We start from the raw sequence: 24,682 nt of genomic DNA on the forward strand, positions 1-24,682 counted from the left end.
AGCAACTGTAGAACAATGGAGTCCATGTAGGACAACGCTGGTGTTTCTAAGTTTAAAGAAAGCATAAACAAGGATAAGAGAACAAGCAACAAGCAGGGTGTAAGGAGGTTCATCCTGCAAATTGAGCCAGTTGAGTCGGTGTTAAATCAAAAGGCTCCAGTTATTTATGTGTTGGGTGTTTCCATATTTGTATTCTGTTGTGGGTTTCCATGCGGAGGCAGCTTTTGATATGGCCAAGGCAGCTTTCTACCTCAGGTGACACACCACAAAGGGATCTCTTGAGACAAAACAAAAAATTGTTAGTTTTTTTTATTTTTAAAAAAGACTACTTTTGGCACTACTGGTCTTTATTTGAAAGTTGCCTGACAGGAAGGGAGCAGAGAAAAGGAAGACATGCGGCAAAAGAACCAATGACGGGAACTCAGGATGGCTGCGCCGAGGTTGATGACCTCTGTATGCTAGTTGTGCAGCGACAAAAGAAAAGTTAAAGTCAGTCTCTAACAGGTTTTCTACAGCCGATTTGAATGGCCAGTTAAGTGGCGGCGGACATGTTGACCGACGTGCCTTTCGTCTAACCTTGCAGATATATTTCCATTATAAAATCTTGAAAACCGCAGTACTGTACAGTGTGACAAGCACTGAATTTGTAATGAAAAAATATATACTGTATGTGTTGAATTGTTGTATTGATGTCGAACATGTCCGTAGAAAATGTTCTGCAATTTACAAAAAATCACATTGATGTTTTTTTGTTGTTTTTTTTTTTTTTTACAAATTATTAAATAGACCATTGCAACAATACTTAGTGAAGTATTGTTGCAATACCTGAATATTTTTATTAGCAAGAAGCACCTGTATCAGATTACAGCTTAAACTATAGGAAGTTACTATAAAGCTTTACGCAAAAAAGATCCTGAAATTAGGAATATGAGTTGGTTTTAAAGCCGTGTGGACCAAAGCTCTCTAACCATCATCATCAGAATCGTTAGTGTCAGAAATATCACTGTCCTCTTCAGAAGCTGTAACTATTTTGTTGTATGTATAAGATTCTCATCTACGATGCTTAAAGTACGATGTGAAATATACGAACATCAGAGGTCACTGCTATTAAATAGATACAAATCTGCAGCATGACAGTTCGCTGAGATTCTCCCAATGCAGGTTTGGCAGACATAGCTCAAACGTTTTCTGCCTATCTAGTCATTTAATATCAGATTACTATTTTCAGCTTATTGAATCCCATGAGTTGCGTAATAGAAAGGAGTTGTTTTGTTATTCTTTGGGGCTGCAGGAGGACAGACTGGCCCAGGGCTCCATTTAGAGAACCGCCATCGTTCCCATGCATGGATGGTTGCTTTCGTTTATTTGTAGTGCTGTGTGCTTGTGGACGGGCCAAGCTTTTGTACGCGCGCAACTTTACATACATATGTATAAACGCCCGCACCCCCCATTTCCTTTCCGTGTGGAAGGCAATTTTCTGCCCACTTGGCATTAGACGCTTCTACTGCTCAACGCTGCCATCTGGCTTCGGCGAGCGCCGTTGCAGAATTCCTCGAGGGACCCATACGGGCGAGTCAGCGTCTGCCTTTAACAACAGTTTTGGGATCGGCCGTCCGCTGGGCTGGTGCTAACTCACCCCATTATGAGCGGGATGATAAAACTGACCTTGAAGCAGTTATGGGCCTTGGGATAATGGAAACCCACTGATAGAGAGCCCATGAAACACCACTCGGGCTTTGGTGACAAAAGAAAATAATGGTTTAACCACATCGCCACGTTCTGAGCGGTATTTAAAATTTTATTAGCGGACATTTTGCACACTGGTGCTCAACTAGCAGTGACGAATTAAGGGATTCATCAATGTATCTATAATCACTGTAATTCTGCATGTTAGGAATGAAGACTTATGGTTTTAATAAAACTAGAACTAACTTTATATGATTTTTTTTGTGTGTGTATTCTCCCACTGTGAAATTAAAACCAATACAGTCAGCTCCTTCATGGACTCCAGGCTGAAATCTGCACTTACATAAAATAATAAAGCAAAAGCGACCAGTGGAGAAACACAAGTAGGTCAGACTGAGGCCATAGTATTTGTATGGGTCATGGTAAAAGTGCTCATATGTATGCAGGCTTATGGGCCCCCTGGGAGCACTGGGCTGACCTTGTAGCGTACTCTGATCTATGTCCTCATCTCCCCCCTATGCCCTCTTTCCTGATTCCTCCCTCTGTCTTCCCCCCTTTCTTTTTTTTATCACCACACTTCCCTCTCCTGCCTCACATGCAATCCAACTCCACCTCATTCTTTTAATGTGTTTTCTGTTTGCCTTCTACATCCCCCACTTCCCCTCTGATGACTTCCTTTATTCGCGCGCTCTCGCTTTTTTACTCATTCTAACTCCCCCTGTCCGTTTTTCTTATCCCCGCTCGTCCTTTTTTCCATATCAACAGCCAGTCTGATAAATAATGCATCACAGCACATTACAAACATTAGTAGGGTTCTCTCGGCCCGTCAAAGAGAGGGAGGAGACGAGACGGTCGGGGGAGAGGAATGGGTAGCTCCGTTTTTAAATAAGCGTTGCGGAGAACGGTCGGGTTTGATACGATCCGCCGGAGAAGGTTGGAGGTGTGGGCTGAAATGTTTCGCCCCGTGTGGACGCGCTTCGCTTCACCTTTAGAAAAAGCTTGCAGCATCATAAAGATGATGACTTCATCCGCAAACTCAAAAAAAAAAACAACAACATATTGACAATTTGCAAAACACAGATCGCACCAGAAAATAATAATAATTTTTAAAAAAACTCCAACTTTTTTCTTTTACCTTTCATCCTTCAGATTCCACCATCTCCTCCTCTCCTATGCTCTCCTCCTCCTCCTCTCCTTCCTCTCCCTCCATCCCTCCTGGCAGCGTGGCGATTGGCATTATTAAAAATTGATTGGCGGAGAGCGTTTAGCAGGGTGGCGAGGCGGAGAGGGAAATTTTGACAGGCAGGAGTGAAATGAAAGGAGAGCCTCGGCGGACACAGTGTGGAAAGGTCTCAGTGGGGGACAGAGGGGGTGTAGATGTGTGTGTGTGTGTGTGTGTGTGTGTAAGTACTAAAAGAAGATTGGCCAGGACATTTTGTAGTGTGAACCAGCAGTTTGAGAACTAATGCAGGAGGAGTTTGTACTGTGGTGCCTGACTTAAAGCTTTCAACATTCGATGAAACGTCAATCAAGCCGAGCAGTCAAGCTATGTGGCAAAAAACTAACAATCCACCTCCCCTGTACCGACGATGAAACATGGTGGTGACGACACCACGCTGTGAGGATGCCTTTCATCAGTATGTGTAGGGAAGCTGGTTGGACTTTGAAATAAATGGAGCGAAATACAGGAGTCATCAGAGGAAACCTGTTAGGAGCTGCAGATGAGCTGAAACTGTGTCGGAGGTTCGCCCTCCAGCTGGTTAACAAGCCTGAACATACACCCCGAGCTACAGCAGTGAGGTTTAGAGAGAGGAAGTGGGTTAGAATGGCCAAGTTAAAGAAATGACCCACGTCCAGCGTGGTCATTTGGAAAACGGTTGCTTACAATCCTCCTCTATTCAGTCTAACTGAGCTCCAGGTATTTTCTAAAGAAAATACGGCAGAGCTTTCAGTGTCTACAGCTGCAAAACGGGTCGTGGCGTACCTTACAAAGGCTTGCATTTGAATAAATGTGTGCATGTGTGTGTGAATTCGCATTGATATTTAACACAGTGAATTATGATGGCACACGCATAGCTCTGCTGACCCACTGTTTTCTCTCCTCCATCGTTCCAGTCCTCCCTCTGCTGATCCCTTTCTGTCCCCCTTTCATCTCAGATCAAATAATATTTCCAGCCCATACTACCAACAAGCCATTCCCCCAATGGCCACGAGCGCTGCAGCTTTGGAGATTTCTAATACACTTAAATTGTCATTTGCTTGAGTCAATCTACGAAAGTTGTATTGAGGCTGAGGGGGGAGGTGGAAGCATGCAACCATTACATGATGCTAACTGGTCTCTTCTTCTTCTTTCTCTCTTTTTGTTCCCTCTCGCTCCTCTTTTTTTTTCTCAAACTGTCACAGATGAACAGACCGATCCAGGTGAAGCCAGCAGACAGCGAGAGTCGAGGAGGTAGTGTATGCCCTTCCTTGCTTTTATTTTTTTTTACTTTATTTTCCTTCCACCCTCCCTTTCTTTTTACTCCAACCTTGCTGCCTTCATACATCAGCTTCACCATTATCTGTCCCGTCGAGACGACGGCCTGCGCCTCGACGTGGGCTGACAGCGCAGCCTGGCCCCGGACCCTCAAGCGCTCAGAACGCATTATGTAAACAGACCCACCGCGCCCGCCTCCGGCCGGCTCAGCCTGCAGCTCCTGTCTGTCGTCATATGCAACGTGAAGAAAAGCACACGTCTTGTCATGCAAGAAAACAAAGTTGCCTCCTCTGTCAAAAACACCTGTAAAAATCAGTTTGCAACAATGCAAACCCTGTTTGACTTGTGACACTGCAAAGTGCAGATTACATGAGAAGTTCTGCAGGGGTAAAAGGTGTTTTTTTGTTGTTTTTTTTCACGCGGGGAGCTTTATTTTCAGCCAAGATGGCTTAAAGGAAATTTTCTATGTCTAGACATTTGGCGACCCACTCTTGACATCAATCACAGGGCTGCGCGAGATAAGGCCGAAGCCATCTTTTTGTCCAGAGTGTCTCAGACCTTCAAGTGGTTAATATAATTGGCAACAAAGTGATTTTTTTCTTTCTTTTTTTTTTATCCACAAGCAAGAGGGGAGAAAAACAGCAACGTAACATGGAAGTGGCTAAAGGTTGATGAGCAGCAGAAGTCTAGGGAGAGAAAGTAGAGGTGTTACCCTGTAGTAAAAAAAAGAAAATAACCTTTAAAGGAAGGAAGAGAGGCTGTGCAACATCCTCCTCTATTTAGTCTGCCTGCTGTCGGGGTGTGTGGAGGGTGATTGATGGAGCGGGAGAAAACTGAAGCAAGCAGCGAGCGGGAGGAAACAAAGAGCGAGCGGCAGAAGACATGCATACGTGTCTGTGAGGGAGGTCTATCTGTTCCTGTACGGATGTCCTTCCCTCGCGACTCTCATCCATTCTCCACGCTGCGAAGTTTCAAAGCTAAACGCCGCGCCACCAGGGCACAACGTTTCACAGAGCCGAGTGGAAAAGGGGAGCGCAGTGCCTGGCGGGGCGGTTCAGACGCAACGAACGTTTCACGTTGTGTCGTGTTTCAGCCACGAGGTCTGTCTTGTTTCATCTGGACGATACAAAGTAGTGCATGACTGTGAAGGGGGAGGAAAATAAACGAAAGTAAATAAATAAAGGTGGTTCCTTTACTATGAAACAACTAAATAAAATGCAGTGCAGCTTACTGCGTAAATCAGAGAAAAGTAGACTCACTAATTATAAAACCATAATATCCACAGTAAAATTATCATTAGTTGTAGTAATAGGAGTGGTAATTGAATTTTTATGACCTTTTGAACTTTAAGTGCCTTCTGGTCAACCTGTCTGCGTAAAAGTGCGTGATTGATTGTTTTGACTTTGACTCTGAACTGTAATTTTATTTAAAAAGAGACAATGTACAATTAAATTAAGTAAATGTCGCCATGTGATGCCCTGTTCCAGATTATAACTTTTAGGCATCACATCTCCAGTCCTTTGACAGATCAAGGTAATAAAAGAAAGTTTATAAACACTTAAAAAGTTCTTCTGGCAGGATAGATCAATTTTTGATCAAAAGTAGTTTAAAATCATGTAAAATCATTCATGTCACAATTATATAGTATTTTGTGTTGGTCTATCATAAATTAATGACCACTTTTGCACAAGAAAACATATTATTGCCAGTGTTCGTAACAAATACCTGCTGCCGTTGCCAAAAGGATTCACAACTTAGTGATTTGAAAGTGAAATTAATAAAGTTCCTAATGTAGTCTGAAAATTAATGCAAATGTATTGATCAGTATAGATCAGGAATGCAGAAAAACCTGACACTTAAAGAAATGACAGAAGTGTAAATCTATGGAGATTAAACGAAGCGCTAAAGACTGGCGAGTTTAACGCCGCCTCAGAGAAGGAAAGGCTTTGTTTGCGTTGTTCCGAGTAAAACTTTCTTACAGATATCTGTTTCCTGTCTGTTCAGTAGGATAATCAGGAAAGTATTTCTTCCCTCGTTGTTCTCCCCAGTAAACACAAGTTTGAACTTTGTTTAGCTTGGATAGTGGATCCAAAGTCAGAGCAAATCCAAATCCATCCTGTATTGAACATAAAACACTCAGTAGAAATTTACACATTCATCATGAATACGGATATTATAATGTTTCAAGATATTTAATTATGCATTTGGGTTATTTTTTTTTTCAGGTAGGAATATTCATACAACAAGCAACTTCATTAAAACCCCAGATATAGGAATTGTGTATAAAAGTTTTAAATCAATGCAAATTTTCTAAAATCCAGTTTAGAATTACACATACAGGCTCACACATATACATAATGCATAAGCCCACTAATATTTGGATGAATGTTATTTAGCAAGCTGAAGAGAAATCATGTTACGGTCCAGGCCTTGTTCAGGCTGAAGATTTGACCACTTTTCTTTCTTTTTCTTTGTTTTTTGTTTTTTTAGAAAGGGTAGAGAGTTCATTTAAATTGTTTGGCTTCCTGGCAACGACTCAGATTTTAATCATGGACCACAAATTATCAGTATGACTGAGATCAGGGCTTTTGGACCTACACAGAAAACTTAATGCAAGGCTTCCGTGATTAATTTTGATGTGTTTTGGATCGTTGTCAGGTCGGGAAACCCGGCTTTCAGGCCGTCTGGGCCAAAACCGTCAGCTTTAGATGGGAGGAGATGCTCATGATGTTCAAGACCTACCCAGGAGAAATCACCAGTACACCAGAGTCACAACCAAATGCCCACACGGATAAACCAAACCCCCCACAAAGAAACATTTTCTGGTCAGATTTTATAAAGATTGAGCTGTTTGGTTCCAGTGACAGAGAAGTCTAGACATGAGGAGACTAGGAAAGGGTTTCAGGCCTAAGAACTCTGCATCAAATGGCAAACACAGTGGTGGTGGTAGCATCATGCTGAGGATCCGTTTCTCTGACAGTGATACTAATGAATTGCACGAAGTGGGTGGAATCATGAAAATAAAAGACTACCTTCAAATTATTTCACTTTACCTCAGATAAACAGCTGTGTGGTTGAAATTTGGATGTAGCTCAGTGTCGCAACTGGACCATGATCCCAAACACACACATCCAAACTGGGTTTGGACCAGATAAACCAGAACAACATTAAGCTTCTGGATTGACTCCAACTTCAGCCCCATAAAAAATGAGTAGATCACACTTTAAAGCAAGAGAACCGATCGATAAAAAGAAGCTTTACCGATTCTGGTAAGAGGAGGAGTGAAACCTTTGGCCAGAAATATGCCTGAGGCCTGCTGATGGCTACAAAAAAGAGTTTTACTTTGACTTGCTAGAGGATATTTATCCGAATATTTGTGTGTGCGCCTGTTGTAGTGTTTTGTAATTTTGCTCAGTCCGGGGTCCGACCGTTCCTTTACAATGTTTGTTCCAACAGAGAAACACGTCCGACTGTCCGGACGACAAATCCAACTTACAACTGAAGATTAAACGTTGAAAATAAACTAAAATATCTGCCAAGCCTTTAAAGAATATTAAATATTAACTGTGACGTGTCACAAACGTATACAGGTTTGTTGGAAGAATTAGAATGCCTAGTGCTTAGAAAACAAATTCAAGATCGACACTTTGTCTGCCTGATATTATAGCTGAAGAATAAATAAATACACTATTACAAAATATCATAAAACAAGGCACAGCTTATTTTAAGCTGTTCATTTGTAGGTATTTATATTTTGATATTAAATGTGTCGGGAAAGTTAAGCTTTCTAATAAAAATTCTGCTTTAAGGTGAGATGTTGGAAATCTATAAGACATCACGTTTGAAACCAACGCGACTGTGAAAAACGAGGATTTCTGATATTAGTCGTAAAATAAGACATTTTTTAAACATTCTAGTAAAACTTCAGTAAACCTATCAGGAGATCAGGACGATGCACTGACTTGTACTCTCTGCACATGTGTGAATAAGTGAGCTGCTCATAATACTCAGATTTCACCTCATATTTCCCACGAAGACGCTAAGGAGAGTCGTGTGTCTGTCTGCATAGGTGTGTGTCCTCCCACTTTGATATGAGGTGCACTCTTGTAAACACTCGTCGTTCCAACCCAGCCCACCCGGTGCAAGGCCGGAGCGCAGATTAGTCTTGTTGATTTGGCAAGGACGCCCTGTTAAGCACAGGCAGAGGGGGGGAACGGACGCTCGGCGCAGCCGGCGTGCGCACGCCCTCACACTGCAAGCGCCCGCGGAGAATCCGCATCTGCACACGCGTTAATTTGCAAAGCGTGTTTTTATTTTTTTCCACAGGCGATTGCTCTGCGGCTCATCAATTTCTAAACATACACATCCATTCCCCGCAAATCTGAATGTTTATGGGATGTGAGGAAAGGAAACATGTCGATGCACTCCTTTCGTCAAATGTAAGCCGGTGCTCTAGTCCGCCTTTAAAACCCAAGAATTATAGATTTGACTTGTGTTAGATTACAAGATCACTACCAGAACCTTGTACATAAAAACTTTGATCAGTAAATCAGTCCTAAATGTTATATTTTAATGTTGTATACATTCATAACACAAATTTCAAGCATCATTTTGTGTTGTCTCGTCTAATTTCTATTAATTTTGATGATTAGAGCCGATGTAAACTCAAGATTCGGAAAAATATTTTTACTGAGACCCATGTATCTTAATGCAATACAACGGCCATTGTTCCTTTGCCCTCAATTTTCTGAATTTGCTGAATGACGTTAAAGCAGGAATTGGTAGTTTTGAGATAGTAGGCAGACATCAAGACCTGGTGGAAAATGAAATCAGCATTTCACAAGAAGATATGATCACATTTTTTACTATATTAACCCTGTTTTTTTCTTTAATATCTTGCAAGTTTTTCATTTTTGGTCGAATTTAAGAGACCTATAGACGACAAAGTAGGTTGTAAGTCTGCAGAAACTAAAGAATTGCTAAAACTAATAATAGGAAAAATGTTTTTGTTGTTATTTCATACAGTTTTGCTATTAAAACTATATAATTCTATGTTGTAAAAATTGTATATTTCCATGCAAATTAATGTAGCCATAAGCTACACTCAAGCTGGTCTTTGGCCATTGATTGAACCGTAGTTTTTGATGCGCAGTTAATAACGATGCCGGCAAGCTTGTGGTTTCCACACAGAGTAAGATCCAGTGGAGCTGAACTTAGACTGCAGCTAGATTTGAGCCCAGAGGACAAGAACACCAACGCATCTGTCTTTTCTCCTGCCTGACACCTGCGACAGGTGCAATTCCTTATCTACAGGAAGTAGGATCTTCTGATTCTGAGAAAAAAGAAAAAAATGTCAGATTCATGTGACAGGTTCCGGCCATAAAATATAACATGTTATTTTAGTTTCTTTCTCCCTTTTAGTAAACTTTCAAAAGAACCTGTGCCGTAGCTGTTACTCGCTCGCGTGTTGCAGACAGGAAATTATCTCTCAAAGCAAAAGGTCTAATAATAAGCGCTGTCCAGCCTTCAGAAAAGAGCTCTTTATCTTCCTTTGATTTCTCTTGTATGTTATTGTCGTAGCAGTATTATATGTTGTAAAATCAGCAGGAGTGACTACCCAGATCTCAATAGAGTTAAAAAAGAAGAGCTTTTTAATGACCTGCAACATTAAAGCACAGCCAGAAGTGGAAAGAGGGAAGCTTTGCACAGCCTGTTTGTGCTGTGGCATTATTACCAGCACAGAGTCCAGATGGTACAAAGCAAGGGGCTGCAGATGAAGTCCATAACTAATTGAATAACTGCAGCATTTATTTACTCCAGTGCCACCGTACCAGCCTCTTCAGATGTGGAGTTGATGAACAGAAGTGAGACGGGTTAAACAATTTAATCTAGTCGAAACGTTCCCCAAAAGAGTAAAAATTAAGCAAACATTGTTGCTTCACCTTCTCCTCCTTTGGACGTCTGACTCCACCTGAACCTGGGAATCAACATCCTCCTCTTTCCGTGTATCACACGGGTAGACTTCGCTTCCATGTCTTTATTATTTAGCATCATTTGTGTAAGAAAAAAACGAGAAAAAAAAGGTGCGCTGCTTTAGTGGTTTAGGTTTGTGCTGGTTTTGTGCGACGCGCACATGATGCGCGTTGGAGAGGTGCTTGTGCTCCTGCAGGTCAGGTGCAGTGATAGTTTTGTACGTTTTGTACGTCCGATCTGTCGGATATTTTTTTTTTCGACATCTGCTAGTGTCAGCCGACGGGTGACCCGTCAGCTTTTAAGTTTGCGAAACCACAAAAAAAGCTAAGAAACCGGCGACCCGCCAGAACCGCACACTATAAAAAGCTCAGGCGGGATCTTAGAACAACGAGCGGTTCAAACTCCACTCATCATTTTTAGCTCACAGAAAAAGTAAACTGACCAGTAAGATTTAGGCTTTGGCGTGCCCTTTGACCCCCACAGACTCACACTGATGTGCGCTACATACAAGATGTTTTGGCACAAAAGAACTTTTTCTTCTCTCCACAATTTTGTTAATAGTAAAGAGGGTTGGATAATTAAAAAAAAATACAATAACTTTTCTTTTCTTTTTTTTATTTTAAGGAAAATCTGTACAGCTGCTGCTGCAACAATCCAGACTCTAAGTGACTTGTGGGCAATTTAGAATCACACAGAAAATCTCCAAAAGGGAATCAAACTTAAAACTCTGAACTAAGAACTTCTGATCACATAATAGCAATTAACCATATCTGCCATGGCAAATTATTACTGATAACTATTACTGTCAGTAGTCCCTAACATTAGTATGATCAGGCAGCATGTAATCATATATATATGTATATATACTATTGTTATAAAGGCTGAGCCAAGAAAATGTATGTCTGTATTGAACAAGCAGCCCTTCGTGTTGCTCTGGACCCGTGAAGTAGCTCCCAGTCTCAAAAAGGTTGGTGACCCCTGGTTTAGACTCACTGCTAAAAAGCATTTTCAACAACAATAAAACGCTATTGAGGACAGCTGATAACTTTTGGACTGGTTTTAAAGGGCATTTTGAACTACTTTCATTCCTCAGTTGTTAAATACTCATAAAACGGCAAAAGGACTTTCAAGTAAACTGGTATTATCTATCATTTAACTAGTATTCCTGAGTATCTTTTCTATAAATGTTTTAAATGGCCGTTTGTTTTTTTACCTCACTGTTGGTTTTCGAATGGATGTTCAGCATCGCTAAAGTACTCTACCGCCGTCGCGCCTCTGCCTCGCGTTGCAGTTTTTATATGCTGCTTTAGGTAAATTAAATAAACGTCATCCCTACAAAGAACAGCCAAATTGTTCACTATGCCAAGCCTTGTTCGGAGCAATGTAGCACGGTCCCTCAAAGAACCCAAGACCAAAAAAGGAGCTTAGAAGAATCCATTTAAAGTTAACTTTTTTAACATGTTTGGTGTTGAAGGCTATGTTAAAAGTGGGGCTATTGTTTTTAAATAGTTGCAGATTGGCTTTCTGCACACAAATCCATCTAATAACACCGCTCACAGTGACATGGGAAAACACATTTTCTTTTAAAAATAACATCTCTTCTAGCTGTCAAATTATTTCGGTGCCCTCAATAACTGGGGCCCAGATAAGCCTTTGCGGGAGTCCATTGACGACTACACCATCTGCATTTGTTATTCCCAATTCTGCCCAACTAAACCAGGCTGCCACGGATTCATAATGTTTTGACACGTTGAAAAAATCCTGCGGCATGAGATTTGCAACTCAGAGACACCAAATGCTCGGCACTGGTACGAAACGAGCAGAAAGGCTTTTCAAATGTCTCAGCAACAACCTGATAACAACCTTGTTTTACCTCTTGCTACGCTGTGAAGACGCTCTATCTACACCGATGAAGATTTACTCCCATTGGGATGTTCCAACTCATGATCCACTTTGTGTTTATTTCAGCCAACAATTATCTAATCAATCTGGGTAACTCATTAACTTTGTTTAGGCCAGTACATTTTCATCCCTAGATGGTCAGGAACAAATAAAACAAGACAGTGATGGCATGTCGAAATTCTGTCTCAAATCAGTAAAATGCTGAAAATTTTACCTGTATCACGTCCTTTAAAGATGCAACAGCATTTGACGGTTTACCTTAAAAAAGTGAGACCAAAATTTTCAACACTACAACGTTTTAACTATTGTATATTGCTTTTGCTGCGTTACGCAACGCACGAACGGCATGCGTGCCTGTGCATTACCTCCAGTATCAAAACTGATCCACGCTAAGGCTTTCGCTAAACCTGCCTTTGATACATTCTATGTGTATTCCTAAGGCTTCCATATGAAGGCACATCTGATCCTCTGATCATGACCTCCTCTCCCTTTCTTTTTAGAAGACAGAAAGCTCTTTGTGGGCATGCTTAACAAGCAGCAGTCAGAAGATGACGTGCGGCGCCTCTTTGAGTCCTTCGGCTGCATCGAGGAGTGCACCATCCTCCGAGGTCCCGACGGAAACAGCAAAGGTAGAATTTGTGACAATAATAACTTTTCTTTTCTTTTCTTTTCTTACCTCTCTGACACAAGTGAGCAAGCTCATGACCACGAAAGGGAATGCAATATAAAACAACCATTTCATTCTGCAAATTTGAACATAAGACGAACCCGAACGAAGGAAGGAAAATTAACTGAACTGCCTTGTTTAACCTCAGGCTTCATGTCCTGGTACACAAAAAATTTAAAAAGGATCGTTTCGAAATGCTCTCGGGGTGCTCCACAAGTTCACTGGATAAAGTTCAGCTGTGGGTTCAGCAGCCAATCAATGAGGTTCAGTGATAACTAAGCTTGACAATTGCAGTGTGCTTGATCATTCTGAGTCCTGCATGAAGCTCCATTAACGAGGCTCCGTCAGCTCGCTTACTCAGCTGGATTTGCCCAATAATTACTGTGAACGTGACCATTCAGATTCATCAGTGACACTTGTCAGTGTGAAGCAGCGTCAGAATGCGGCGGATCCCACACTCGGTAATGGTGCCAAAGCGGCTCGTTTTGTCAAGCATCCAGTAGTGTAACAAAATGCAAGGAACTGGACTCCTACTCAGGTTTTTATTGTGTGTGTGTTGTTGTTACTAGAAATGCTGTTGCTTTTGTTCTCACCTTACTGGTTTTTTCTACTCTCCGGGTCTTTTTCCTCAGGTTGTGCGTTTGTAAAATACTCGTCTCACGCTGAAGCTCAGGCAGCCATCGGTGCACTACACGGCAGCCAGACGATGCCTGTGAGTATCCTGTGGCTGTGAAGGGAAAGAGAGAAAGAAAACCATGAGTCACATAGACAAAACGGTTAAATAGCACTTGATTGCCTTTTTAAAGTTTTAAACTTTATTATCCCCATGGAGGAGATTTGTCTTTTGGATGTAACCCATCCTAAATTTTTCAGTGGAGTGAGCACCAACTGTAGCTCTGAGGCCACTGCCTTGGCAGGAAGCATAAAAGCACATGTGTGTGCAGCATGGGGGTGCAAGTACAAATGAAAGCTTATGTCCTCTGTCAATCGAACCACACTAACTTGTCCTGCCGGGTGTGTGTGCGTGTGTGTGTGTGGGTGTGGGTGGGTGTACAGGGTGCCTCGTCCAGTCTGGTGGTAAAGTTCGCTGACACGGATAAGGAGCGCACCATCCGCCGCATGCAGCAGATGGCCGGTCAGATGGGCATCTTCAACCCCATGGCCCTGCAGTTTGGAGCCTACGGAGCCTACGCTCAGGCAAGAGCCACATAGATACATTTATTTTTCTTTTCCTTCAAGAGCTATTTATGGCAAATAGTGTGTGAAACTCAAATTGTGACTATACTGTTCCCCCTTGAACCGGTTCACATTTGTCATGTTGCAACCACAACCTTTAAAGCTGCAACTTTTATAGAAAAAAAGTTTGGGTTTTTTTTGTTAAAACCGTCATTGGGACAGCAATCTGTGAAAAGATTGTTCTTCTCCACTTCCTCCCTGTGCTACTATTGCTGCACCGCTTCCACACAAAAACAATCAACCAGAGTGTGTTAGTGCTGTCAATCATCCTCTTGTACATGCTGCTAAATGTACTAATAACTTAAGGTTAAAAGAAAACTGTTCATCCACTGTCATTGGTGCCCATGCTAACTAGACTTTGCACTTATGGCTGGCCTTGCTGTCTTGAAGAAGCTGCAGGAGCAATGGGGGGTGAGCAGCGCAAATATAAGAATGATTGATAGCAATAATAACCTTCCTCTATGCTCTGATTAGTTGTTTCTAGTTGGCACTGGGAGAATGCAAAGGAGTTTGCTTTTTTCACAGATGATCTGTTTCATACCGGACTGTCGTTTCACAACATAGTAACAGTTTCAACAAATTAGTTAAAAAAAATTATGTTTTTAGAAGTTACATACTGCAACTTTAATGTAGTTTATTTGGATTTTAGATGGGATACTGAGGAAAATAATAATTACACAAAAAGAATTAAGAAATTAAAACTGGAAGTACGGAAATGTTTTATTTCCACCTTCCTGAGTCGATATTCTGTAGAACCGCCTTTCATTGCAAATACAGCTGCAAGTCTGTTGAGGGATATTTCTACATGGTCTGAAATAGAGTTAAACCCTGGTGAGACCCATTTCATTGTTATTTAGGTCGTGCTCCATTTTATTTTGTGGTGTTAGAGTAAAGAGGCTGAAGGTTTCGACACTTTAACTTGTAAGGAATCTTGCTGGCCACGTGTCATTTTCTCTCCACTTCACGATGAATCGCCCTTCGGTGAAAGTCTATGTAACGGTAATAAAACGCATTGAATATGAGGCTTGAACATGGCAGAATGTGGCAAAAGTTCAAGGGCTGTGTATACGTACAGCTCCGAAAGGCTCTATAAATACCAAATAATGTCCGAAGAGGAAATGGAGGTCGTGTCAGATTTTCGCGTTACTATTAAAAAACAGGAGCTCGGTTTGGGGAATAGATATTCTGTAAGAATCAATACCCGGTTTCTACCTAATAGCCTCTTTTTCTTGTCTCTGCGCTGTACCTCATTTCACTTTATAGCCCTACTTCTTCCTTTTATCTGTCTTTCTCATCTCAGTGACCTCACAGACAGCGGCATTCCTTTTATTACTCTCTGCTCTGCTTTCTAATCCCATCTCCTTCTCTTCCTCCTCCTCATCCTCTGCCTGCAGGTGCAGCAGCAGGCGGCGTTGATGGCGTCTGTAGGACAGGGGGGCTACCTCAGTCCTATGGCGGCCTTCGCAGCAGCCCAGATGCAGCACATGGCCACCATCAATGGCCTCCCCGGAGCACCGCTGACCCCCACGTCAGGTAATAGCGCTGGAGGTCAGGGGTTAAAGGTCTGTGGTGAATACCTAGCATGGAGGTAGCATTCTTGATTCTAACAAAATAGAAGAATTTCAGGGGACTTTTTTTTATATATTAGGTGAAACTGGTCATCAGCTGTTTATTGACGATGATCATTCACTTCAAAAGTAAACTAAATATTAAGAAAAGAAAGAACTTCCATGAAGAATAGCAATATTATTAGCACCGAGCAAGTCTCTATGACAACAATTTATTTTAAGTCTTGTCAGAGGTGTCAATAATAACCGTGGAGCCGTCGCCGAAGGTGAAAATAGAGCCACTGTAATTGGCTCAGAATGCATTAAAGCAAATGGATCAAACTCCAAGAATCCAACTGCGGCTGGGAAGATGTCGACACCTTTTTCTCTTTTTTTCCACTGCTCTGCAGGATTAGCTCAGCGACTCAGGTCTAATGGTTGTTGTGTAACCCTGAGGGTCACACGGTGTCAAGAAATCAGCCCTGACATTTAGTGTCTTCACCGGTCCACTGGACCAGCCCCTCTGACATTTTTGTGACTCGGTAGCTGGTCGAAACCAAACTTTCCCATCATGTCTTCAGGAAGAGATAAAAAAACCCCAAAAAACTAACAAAAAAAACAATGTTTGTCAATGTTTCTGTTATTGCAGGTGGCAGCACTCCCCCGGGCATTAGCGCCCCCACAGTGACCAGCATCCCCTCCCCCATTAGCGTTAATGGTTTTACTGGCATGCCGCCGCCCCAGGCGAACGGGCAGCCGCCGGCAGAAGCTGTCTTCACCAACGGGATCCACCATTACCCGGGTAGGTTTGATCGTCTTCGGAGCAGCCATTAAGAAGTCACAGAAACGGCTGATTTTTTTCCGTTCTACTTGCTGTGCTTGAAGATAGCAAAACCTAGTAGACACAGACCAGTTAGAAACATGGCTCCAGATTGCATATCTTACCAGCTCTAAAGCATGTTAAGGGAAAATAAATGGCGTGCAGGTGAGCGCCTCTTCACCGTCCTGACGGTGCGAGTGTGAGCTTGTGTGGTGAGCCGTGGCTCGTGCCTTTTTTTTTTGCTTTGTTTTTTTGTGAGGGGATGGACGAAGAAAACTCTATCTGCTTTTTTTCCCTTTACACTCTTGTCTCCACAGTGTTGCAGGAGGTGGTTTTTAGGGAGGACTCAGAGAAAAACGGCTTGGGCGTGGCTCCGCGGAGTTGTTTTGGGGTTCAGGGTGGCTGCTTCCTCTCCTCTCTCTCTGAAGGTAGCGCTCCTCTCCCACCCACCCTCACTCTCATCTCTCACCAGGCTTGAAGCGGTCAGGAAGATCCGAACCCTAAATATTTTGGGGGGGGTTGTGGGCTGTTGTGACATTTCTGGAGAAAACTGGGAGGGATTCTAATCTCTGACGATGAACAAAAAAAATTATTTTTAGTTTTTTTGCAGAAAATATCTCGAAGCTCGTATATTGTATATGTATCCTCTAAATAGATCTCCCTAATAACTAAAAACATCGTAGTTTGTTTTGCAAAAACTACATAAAGTGACTTTTACATAAGCAACTTGTACAGCGCCTTCCACATTAACAAATTCTGTCTGTGTGAAATTTAACATCAGGGCAAAAACATTTGATCTGCGAAGGCCTCCGAGAACATCAAAAAAAAAAAAAAAAAACGCGTCTAGAAGAGCAAAGAACTTGTCTGGGAGATAAATACTGCTTCATCCATCTTCTAAAAATAAAGACCAAGACTGACGTAGAGAGACAGACCGGGCAAGAAGGGCATTGATCTGAAAAGCAGCGTGCAGGCCGTTGGTAGCTCTGGGGGAGCTGCAGTGATTCACAGCCGAGACGGTAGAATGTGTTCGCAGGACATCTTTCAGATAATCGCTCCACCAATATGACCTTTATGAAAGAATGACACAAAATAACCCCCTCGCTCCCCTTTTTTCTTTTTTGCAATACTTTGAATCTTTTTTGAAGTTTGTAGAACATTAACAAAACATAAGCTACATGTCAACTTCCCTTCCTGACCCACACCAAAAGTACAAAAATAATTAAATTCAGGAGAGCAAAACAACACAAAGGCAGTTTGTGAAATGAACCTTTTAACATGACTATAAAGAATCTAATAGGTTGCTAGCATGGCGTCGACGTAGGTCACCTTGCTAGTGACCCACCATGCTAGATCTCTAGCAACTCTTGTTGAATGTGTAGAAAACCTTGAATTGCTGCTCACAGATAAACTTTGTCTAATCAGACTGAGCTGAAGAAGCAACTGAGAAAGGTTTCAGTCTTCGTCCGTCTCCCTGGAGGCAAACCTGGCGGATCTGCACAGTATTGACTCAGCATGCCGGACATAAATTATGAACCATATTTTTCCAGACTTTTACTTGTACAAAATGTTTTTTTTAAAAATCCCTTTCCTTCCACTTTAAAGCAATTCACCACTTTATGTTGGTCTATCAAATGATAGATTGCAATAAAAGGCGATATAAATGTGCAGAGTTTCAAGGTGTACTTCTGCGAGGCACCGTATCAGGGAATGACAAAATATCCTCTAAAATTTGCAGTTAAATGACATTTTGAAAGTCGGATGTTTCCAAAGTTTAAACAAGCAGAAACTTCCAGTGAGACACGTCCGCGCTCGACGGACTTGAAAAAGGCAAAGAGTGTGATCTCGCCCTTTTCGCAAACCGTGACCTGAGAGTAACCTTTGCCTGTTGGCCCCCCCGAGCAAAATAGCGTCTCCCAGGTTGGAAAAGAAAGCTACAATATGATTTCACACTCTGTAACTTTTATAGAGCTCTATTTTAGCCCTTACCTCTCCTCTTTCCTCCAGGCCATCTGTGACTGTGTGTCAGTGTTGCTGTCGGTTCACAGTGTTTGATATTTTCTCGGCTGTTTCGAGTCATATTGGGTCTGTCGGTGTGTGTGTGTGTGTCTCTGTGTGCATGCGCTACATGTGGAAACAGACAGGTAGAAAAACACGCGTGCACACAGGTACGTACCCGGATGTGCGGCGCCAACTCGTGGCGACAGATGCGTCCGCCGCTGTGCGTTTAGCTCTCTGCGGAATGAAAACCGTTTTGTAGGATCTGGATTTGCATGACAGGGAGTTTTTGTTTGTTTCTTTATTTTTTTCCTGTGGTGGTGGTGGTGGTGGTAGTGTGTTTTTGTCTCTTTGCTCCCTCAAAGTTGTACTTGTTTTCAAGAATAGCACACTAGAGCTACTTTGAAAATGCTGCAGCAGGAGCATGAAGTGAAAAGTTTTGGACACACTGAAGGAAAAGCGAGCTGCCTCTAACCTCCCTGTCTGTTCTCCTTCGCTCCCCTTGTTATCTTTTCCTCTGTGCCCTCTCTTCCATCTACATTCTCCATCCGTCTCCCCGTCTCACCTCTCTCCTCTTCCTCCTCCTCCTCCTCCTCTCTTTCCCGCTGAAGCAGCTCAGAGTCCCACTGCGGCCGACCCTCTCCAGCAGGCTTACACAGGAGTCCAGCAGTACGCAGGTCTGTCCGTCACTCTGTCCCTCCGGAGCTCATCCGTGTGTCTGTCTTGAGCGGCACTGGTGGCTGCGAGTTTACATCTGAGACCCTTTTTAAAAAAAAGGGAAAAAAAGAGGAGTGCAAAGATAAGCACTCCTGGTTTCAAATGAGGTATTTTGATCATGTAGTGTTCCCGTCTTCTCGGCACAAACTGGATCAGTTTATTCTCTCCCGGACGGTGTTTGTGCAACACGTAGACTCCATTGTGTACGCTATCTGATCGATTGCTTGCTGTGCTCCTGCATATATCACATTGTTTGTATGTATTCGAGTGTGCGCTGTATTCATGACTGTTATCTGATGCGCGGCGTGTGTTTGTGTGTGTGTGTGTGCGTGTCTTTGTGTGGGTCTCAGCAGCCTACCCCGCCGCATACGGTCAGATCAGCCAAGCCTTCCCCCATCCTCCACCCATCATTCCACAGCAGCAACGAGAAGGTAACACACACACGCACGCACACACACCTATACACGCACACGGACAGTACTGCAAACATTGCATTTTGCTTTGCTTTTCTTTCAAGCTTTTACTGGGTTTTTCTTCTTTGTGTCTGAGTCATTCAGGCAGCTATTCAACACAACAGCGTACTATTTTAAATCAGATCAACCAAGGCGAATCTAAATGCCCCAATTTTGTTCTCCGTAATTTATGACAAATAATTTTGAAAAGATGAAAGGTCCTTAAAAGTGAATTTTGCATCAAAGTAACAGGATAAAAAACGGAGTATCTCCAACTTTGCTGTAAACCTGCTCATATAAACTTGATGACCCCGAGGAGTAGCAGGCTCATGTCCGGGGCATTACTGCCCTCTAGTGGAGGAGATAAAAAGCGCTCCAATCCACCGTGACAGAGTCTGTGGTTTTAGGCTTTTAGTGGTGATTTGGTAAAGGAAAACTAAAATATAGAGAGGGGTGAACATGTTTGATATTACTGGCAACTAACCAGAAAACACTCAGATACAAAAATACGAGGAGTAGCAGCTGTTTTACTACAATTTCAGTCAGACGGCTCTGTTAATCTCAAAGGGAAGTTATATTCTTACAGTCTCTTGGTTGAAGAATTGACACTGGGTCATTGCATATGTAATGTGCATAAAGTGGGACCGTTGTAAAACAAAGGCTGAACGAATGAGAAAGCATCTCAAAGTGGCTACTGTGGAGATTCTGTGCGACTGTGACTCTGTTTTGAGATGTTTTAAGTTCCTGGTATTATGAACTCTTGAAATACTATGAAGCTTTAAAGGGAAAACAATGAAAGGAAGGGCTCAGTAGACAATAAGTCAAGCATCTGCCATGGCTACCACTCTCCCCAGACCTGAATCCTGATGAAAATGTGAGGGGTGAGCTGAAGAGAAACAAGCAAAAAAGAGAATCTGTGAAAATATTTTACTTTTTAAACACAATTACATATAAAATTAGAGATTTTCTTCATGATTATACTAAAAAAAAACAAAAAAAACAGGACGTTTGACAAATCTTTACCAGGCGTACCAGTTTTGACTGAATCTTCTCTCATGGTTAGTTGTTTTTTTTTAACTTTTACCTTTTTCTCACCCTTTCTTTCTCTTCTCCCCTCCTCTTCAACCGTCTCTCCCCTTTTTTGTGCGTGTGTATGTGTGTGTGTGTGTGTGTGTGTGTCTGCTTTTCACTGTTCCCATGCAGGACCAGAGGGGTGCAACCTGTTCATCTACCACCTCCCTCAGGAGTTTGGGGATGGAGAGCTGATGCAGATGTTCCTGCCTTTCGGTAATGTCATCTCCTCCAAAGTGTTTGTGGATCGGGCGACAAACCAAAGTAAATGCTTTGGTGGGTAAAAATGAACAGAATTAAAAAATATATATATACTGGTTACTTGTTTCTATTTTTTTTTTTTCCATTTTCACTGAATGCATCTCAGACGCTCTTTTTTTTTCCTTTCCATTTTAAATTAAAGCAAAGAAGGACACTTTGCTGCAGCCGTGCAGAAATGCATGCATTAAAAATGATTTTTATTCTTTCTCTCTCTTTATTCCTAAAGTTTTACTCCAAAGCTCAACTTGTTTTAATTTCTGTATTCATATGACCTTTAATTCCTTTATTCCTGTGACATTTTATTACAAATATGTGATCTTGGGCTGAACCGCTGTGTTACTTCGCCGCTGACAACGATGAGTTCAGAATGATGGAGAGCGTTTGATGTTGAGTCCATCAGCTGCAACCAATTAGCAAATTAGCCCGCTCATTAATATGACACAACATGAATGTGCTTAGAGGAAGCCTGTGGAGCTTTCTATGAAGCCTTCATGTTTGATTGGTAGCTATTGTGACGCTACTGTTGCTGTCACTGTGCCATGTTGAATTGCCTTGTAAAAGTACTCATGCCCCTTGACCTTTAGTCACATTTCATCATTTCGTCCCTGTATTTTACTGAGGATTGCACAAAATCAGTGCAAACCTGCGCGTGTAAGAAAGAAAATATTTTTTTTATTCCAGCATTGCTCAGCTCTTATCTGTCAACATGTTGCTTTAAGTCTAGTTACAGATTCTCAGTCGGGTTTAGGGTTGGACTTTGATGAGGCCATCCTGGCACGTTAATGTTCTTTAAGTGAAACCGTTCCTCTGTAGCGCCAGCTGCGTTTTCCAGGCTGCTGCTCTGCTGAAAAGTAAATCCGGTATCTGCCCCAATCTCACCTCTTTTAGAGCCTTTCTTTTCCTCCGGTGTTGCCCTGTATTGTGCTCCATCCATCTTCCCATTAACGCTGACAAACATCACTGTTCCTGCTGTTTAAAAAAAAAAACAACGCCGTCCCATGGAGGTGGTGGCATGCTGTGTCCATGTGTTGCAGTGGAGATGATGTGTTCAGGGTGATCCAAAGTGTTGATTTCAACATAGTGTTTTGTATGTAGGTGAAAATTTTTTTTATTTTTGGGGGGTTTTCTGAGCTTTACATTTCAGACTTTAATTGGGCTTCTAACACTTTTTTTTTCCTAACAATGGCTTTCTTCTTAATGCTTTTCCATAAAGACCAGATCTTTGTAGTACACAGCTAGTATTTTTGATCTCTGTAGGTCCTCCAGGGTTAGCATAAACCAGCGGTTCCCAAAGTGTGGGGCGCGTCCCCTAGTGGGGACGCCGTGCCATTGCAGGGGGCGCGTGGGAAGCAGTATGGATGAATTTAAAAAAAGAAAAAATAGTTACACAAAAGTGTTTCACTGTAAAGATGGTTTGTAGTTTGTTTTGTTGCAACCTGAAGTGTGAAATAAACTTCAGTGGAGTTTGAAAGCAAAATATGTGTATAGGTTTATGTCTGGTTGAACGATGTGTGCCCAGTAGATTTTTATTTTCTTTTTGGGGGGGGATTTTATTGTAATTTATTTGGGGGGGCCCAGAAAATATTTGGGAACCACTGGCATAAACCATTTTGCTAACCCTAACCCTTACTCCCCCTACCCAGCCTCTCTGTTAACGTTTTACAATTGTGCTACACTCCAGTCATTTTCAGACGATGGATTGAACAGATGTCCAAAGCTCGGTAATTTCTGTTATAATCTCGCCCTGATTTAAACATCTCCACAGCCTTATCCCTGACCGCTGCGGTCCTTGGCCGGCAGGATTATATTTGCTCGCTTATGTCCTCTAACAAACTTCTGAAGCCTTCACAGAAAACATTGGATTAAAAACGGGGATTAAACCACACACACACATGGACTCTATTTACTAATCAGGTACAATTTATTGTGCACTTGATTTTAGTTAGGGGTATCAGTGTAAAGGAGCTTGAGTGCAAATCCATTCCAAATCGTTCAAGGGATGTAAACACTTTTGCAAGGCACTGTGCATGCATTGCTTTATTTTGACTTTTTCTATATGATTTTGTTTCATACATTGGTGACTAACTGATGAAGGATTGTGTTGCTATATCATATTTTTTCTATGCTATTTGGTTGGAGGCTTCATATAATATCTTACTGCACTGTTATAGTTATTTTTTTTGTCCTAGTATCATTAATCTGTATTTCAAGTGTGCAAAAGCTTTTAAAGAATTTCATTGTTGCTTTAAGATTTATGCTTTGTCAAACTATGAACATCCAAAATCAAGGATGCGTTCTCTTTTTCAGGATCACGACTCCTACATGAAAAGCCACGTCTTTAGCCCTGCTAACCCTTATTCTGTGTTGCCTCATAAACCCAAACTGTTGCTGCACCTTCACCTGACGACGCTATATCCTCCTCCTCTTCCTTCTCCGCTCAGGGTTTGTGAGCTTTGACAACCCAGGTAGTGCCCAGGCTGCCATCCAGTCCATGAACGGCTTCCAGATTGGCATGAAGAGACTGAAGGTCCAGCTCAAGAGGCCAAAGGACGCCAACCGCCCCTACTAGCCCCTTCTCCCCTGCCCCAGCCGGCCGCCGCCGTCAACAGGAAGAGACAGGTCAGGTGTCACTGAACCAAAGCGAGAACGACTGCTGCAATATTAAACTGGCAAACGCTCCAATGGCGAGCCCATTTATGGCGCCGCCTGATGTGTTTTCCATAACCTTTTATGTAAGTCATAAAACACTCGCAGGCACCTAATAACAGCTTGATCATCTGTAAAATGCTTGTAAAGATTAGTGAAGTCTTACTCCGGCGCAGACAGTTTAAGAATATATTTGGTAAAGGTTATGCTAATGTGGCTCGTTCAGGACTTGGCAGGGAGTGCGAGTGAGAAAATGGTTTTGAAAGCGGAGAGCATTTTAAAAAATATGTAAAGTCTTTTCGCTAATCTATAGATTTAAAATTGGTGAAAATGGGAGTTTAGCATTCTTTTTATTTCTGTAATATAAAGATCTATGCCCCCTGGAAAAGGTGTCTGATATTGGAAATAGATGGGCTCTTTTTTTTAATGTCAGTCAAACACAAACAAAGCTGTAGAGGCGTTTCCTTTCCACGCTGCCTCCTCTGTTTGCGGAACATCTTTGCAGTAAGTGACCCCGCATGTTACCCTGTAGGTAAAAGCTAATTGGTAAATGGTTCGGCGTGTTGCGCTGAGAAGGAAACGGTTCTGAGGGGGGGAGGCATTTATTACCCCTCAGGCGAGTAATTGTGCCGTTCCTCTTTGTCTCCTCCCTTCATCTGTGTGATGGAGGGTTCGGGCCGCGTCGTTCATCCACCGCTGATGACTTCATTCAAGGGCAACTTATCACCCACTCACAAGCCAGCTGAACCATACCGCACAGTGTCCTGGGGCAAATCACAGGCAAAATATTGCATTCTCATACGAGTTTGTCAAAGCAAGCACAGGGGCGCAAGTTTTGTTTGGGTTTTTTTTTCTGCTCTTTTTATATATCTAAATATTTTGCGACACAATATCTTTTTCTACAGTCTCTCCCTGTACTGTATTTCTTTGCACTGTTGTTGTTGTCCGTGAAGGTTCAGAAAAACAGGTGCAGCTTAAATAGTCTGCCATTATATACGTTCATGGGAAATAGAGGAAGTGCACTTTAAGATTCAGTGGCTTGTAAAACCATTTTTAGCCACAATAACTCTCGGTAAACATAACCAGTCTGTCACATTACTGTGGCAGACTGGTATTTTGGGGCATTTGATTGTTTGCAGCTTCGTTAATGTCTTCTCAAAGCACTTAATTCATGTTGATTTCCGGCCTTGGAGACTGAAACACTTAATCTGTCCAAAAGACAGTGTTCCAGAA

The 24,682-nt window shown here is 42.2% G+C and overlaps 1 protein-coding gene across 7 annotated transcripts in view; it reads left to right on the top strand.

The window, feature by feature from the left end:
* The window catches only part of celf4 (CUGBP, Elav-like family member 4), a 124,361-nt gene that overhangs the window by 92,471 nt on the left and 7,208 nt on the right, over positions 1-24,682 (top strand). The window contains exons 3-13 of one of the 7 annotated variants that reach the window (XM_028003184.1): positions 4,090-4,138; positions 12,541-12,666; positions 13,337-13,416; positions 13,761-13,901; positions 15,335-15,473; positions 16,137-16,289; positions 16,625-16,735; positions 18,914-18,979; positions 19,370-19,450; positions 20,675-20,758; positions 23,245-23,422. In XM_028003184.1, coding sequence (XP_027858985.1) covers positions 4,090-4,138; positions 12,541-12,666; positions 13,337-13,416; positions 13,761-13,901; positions 15,335-15,473; positions 16,137-16,289; positions 16,625-16,735; positions 18,914-18,979; positions 19,370-19,450; positions 20,675-20,758; positions 23,245-23,372 — 1,158 coding nt within the window. In that variant the 3' untranslated portion in view covers positions 23,373-23,422. Of the gene's footprint in view, positions 1-4,089; positions 4,139-12,537; positions 12,667-13,336; positions 13,417-13,760; positions 13,902-15,334; positions 15,474-16,136; positions 16,290-16,624; positions 16,736-18,913; positions 18,980-19,369; positions 19,451-20,674; positions 20,819-23,244; positions 23,423-24,682 lie in introns of all 7 variants that reach the window. The other 6 variants (XM_028003183.1, XM_028003179.1, XM_028003176.1 and 3 more) reach the window with 6 other exon arrangements.

This window comes from Xiphophorus couchianus, chromosome 20, assembly GCF_001444195.1.
Source record: "Xiphophorus couchianus chromosome 20, X_couchianus-1.0, whole genome shotgun sequence".
Classification (NCBI taxonomy): Eukaryota; Metazoa; Chordata; class Actinopteri; order Cyprinodontiformes; family Poeciliidae; genus Xiphophorus; species Xiphophorus couchianus.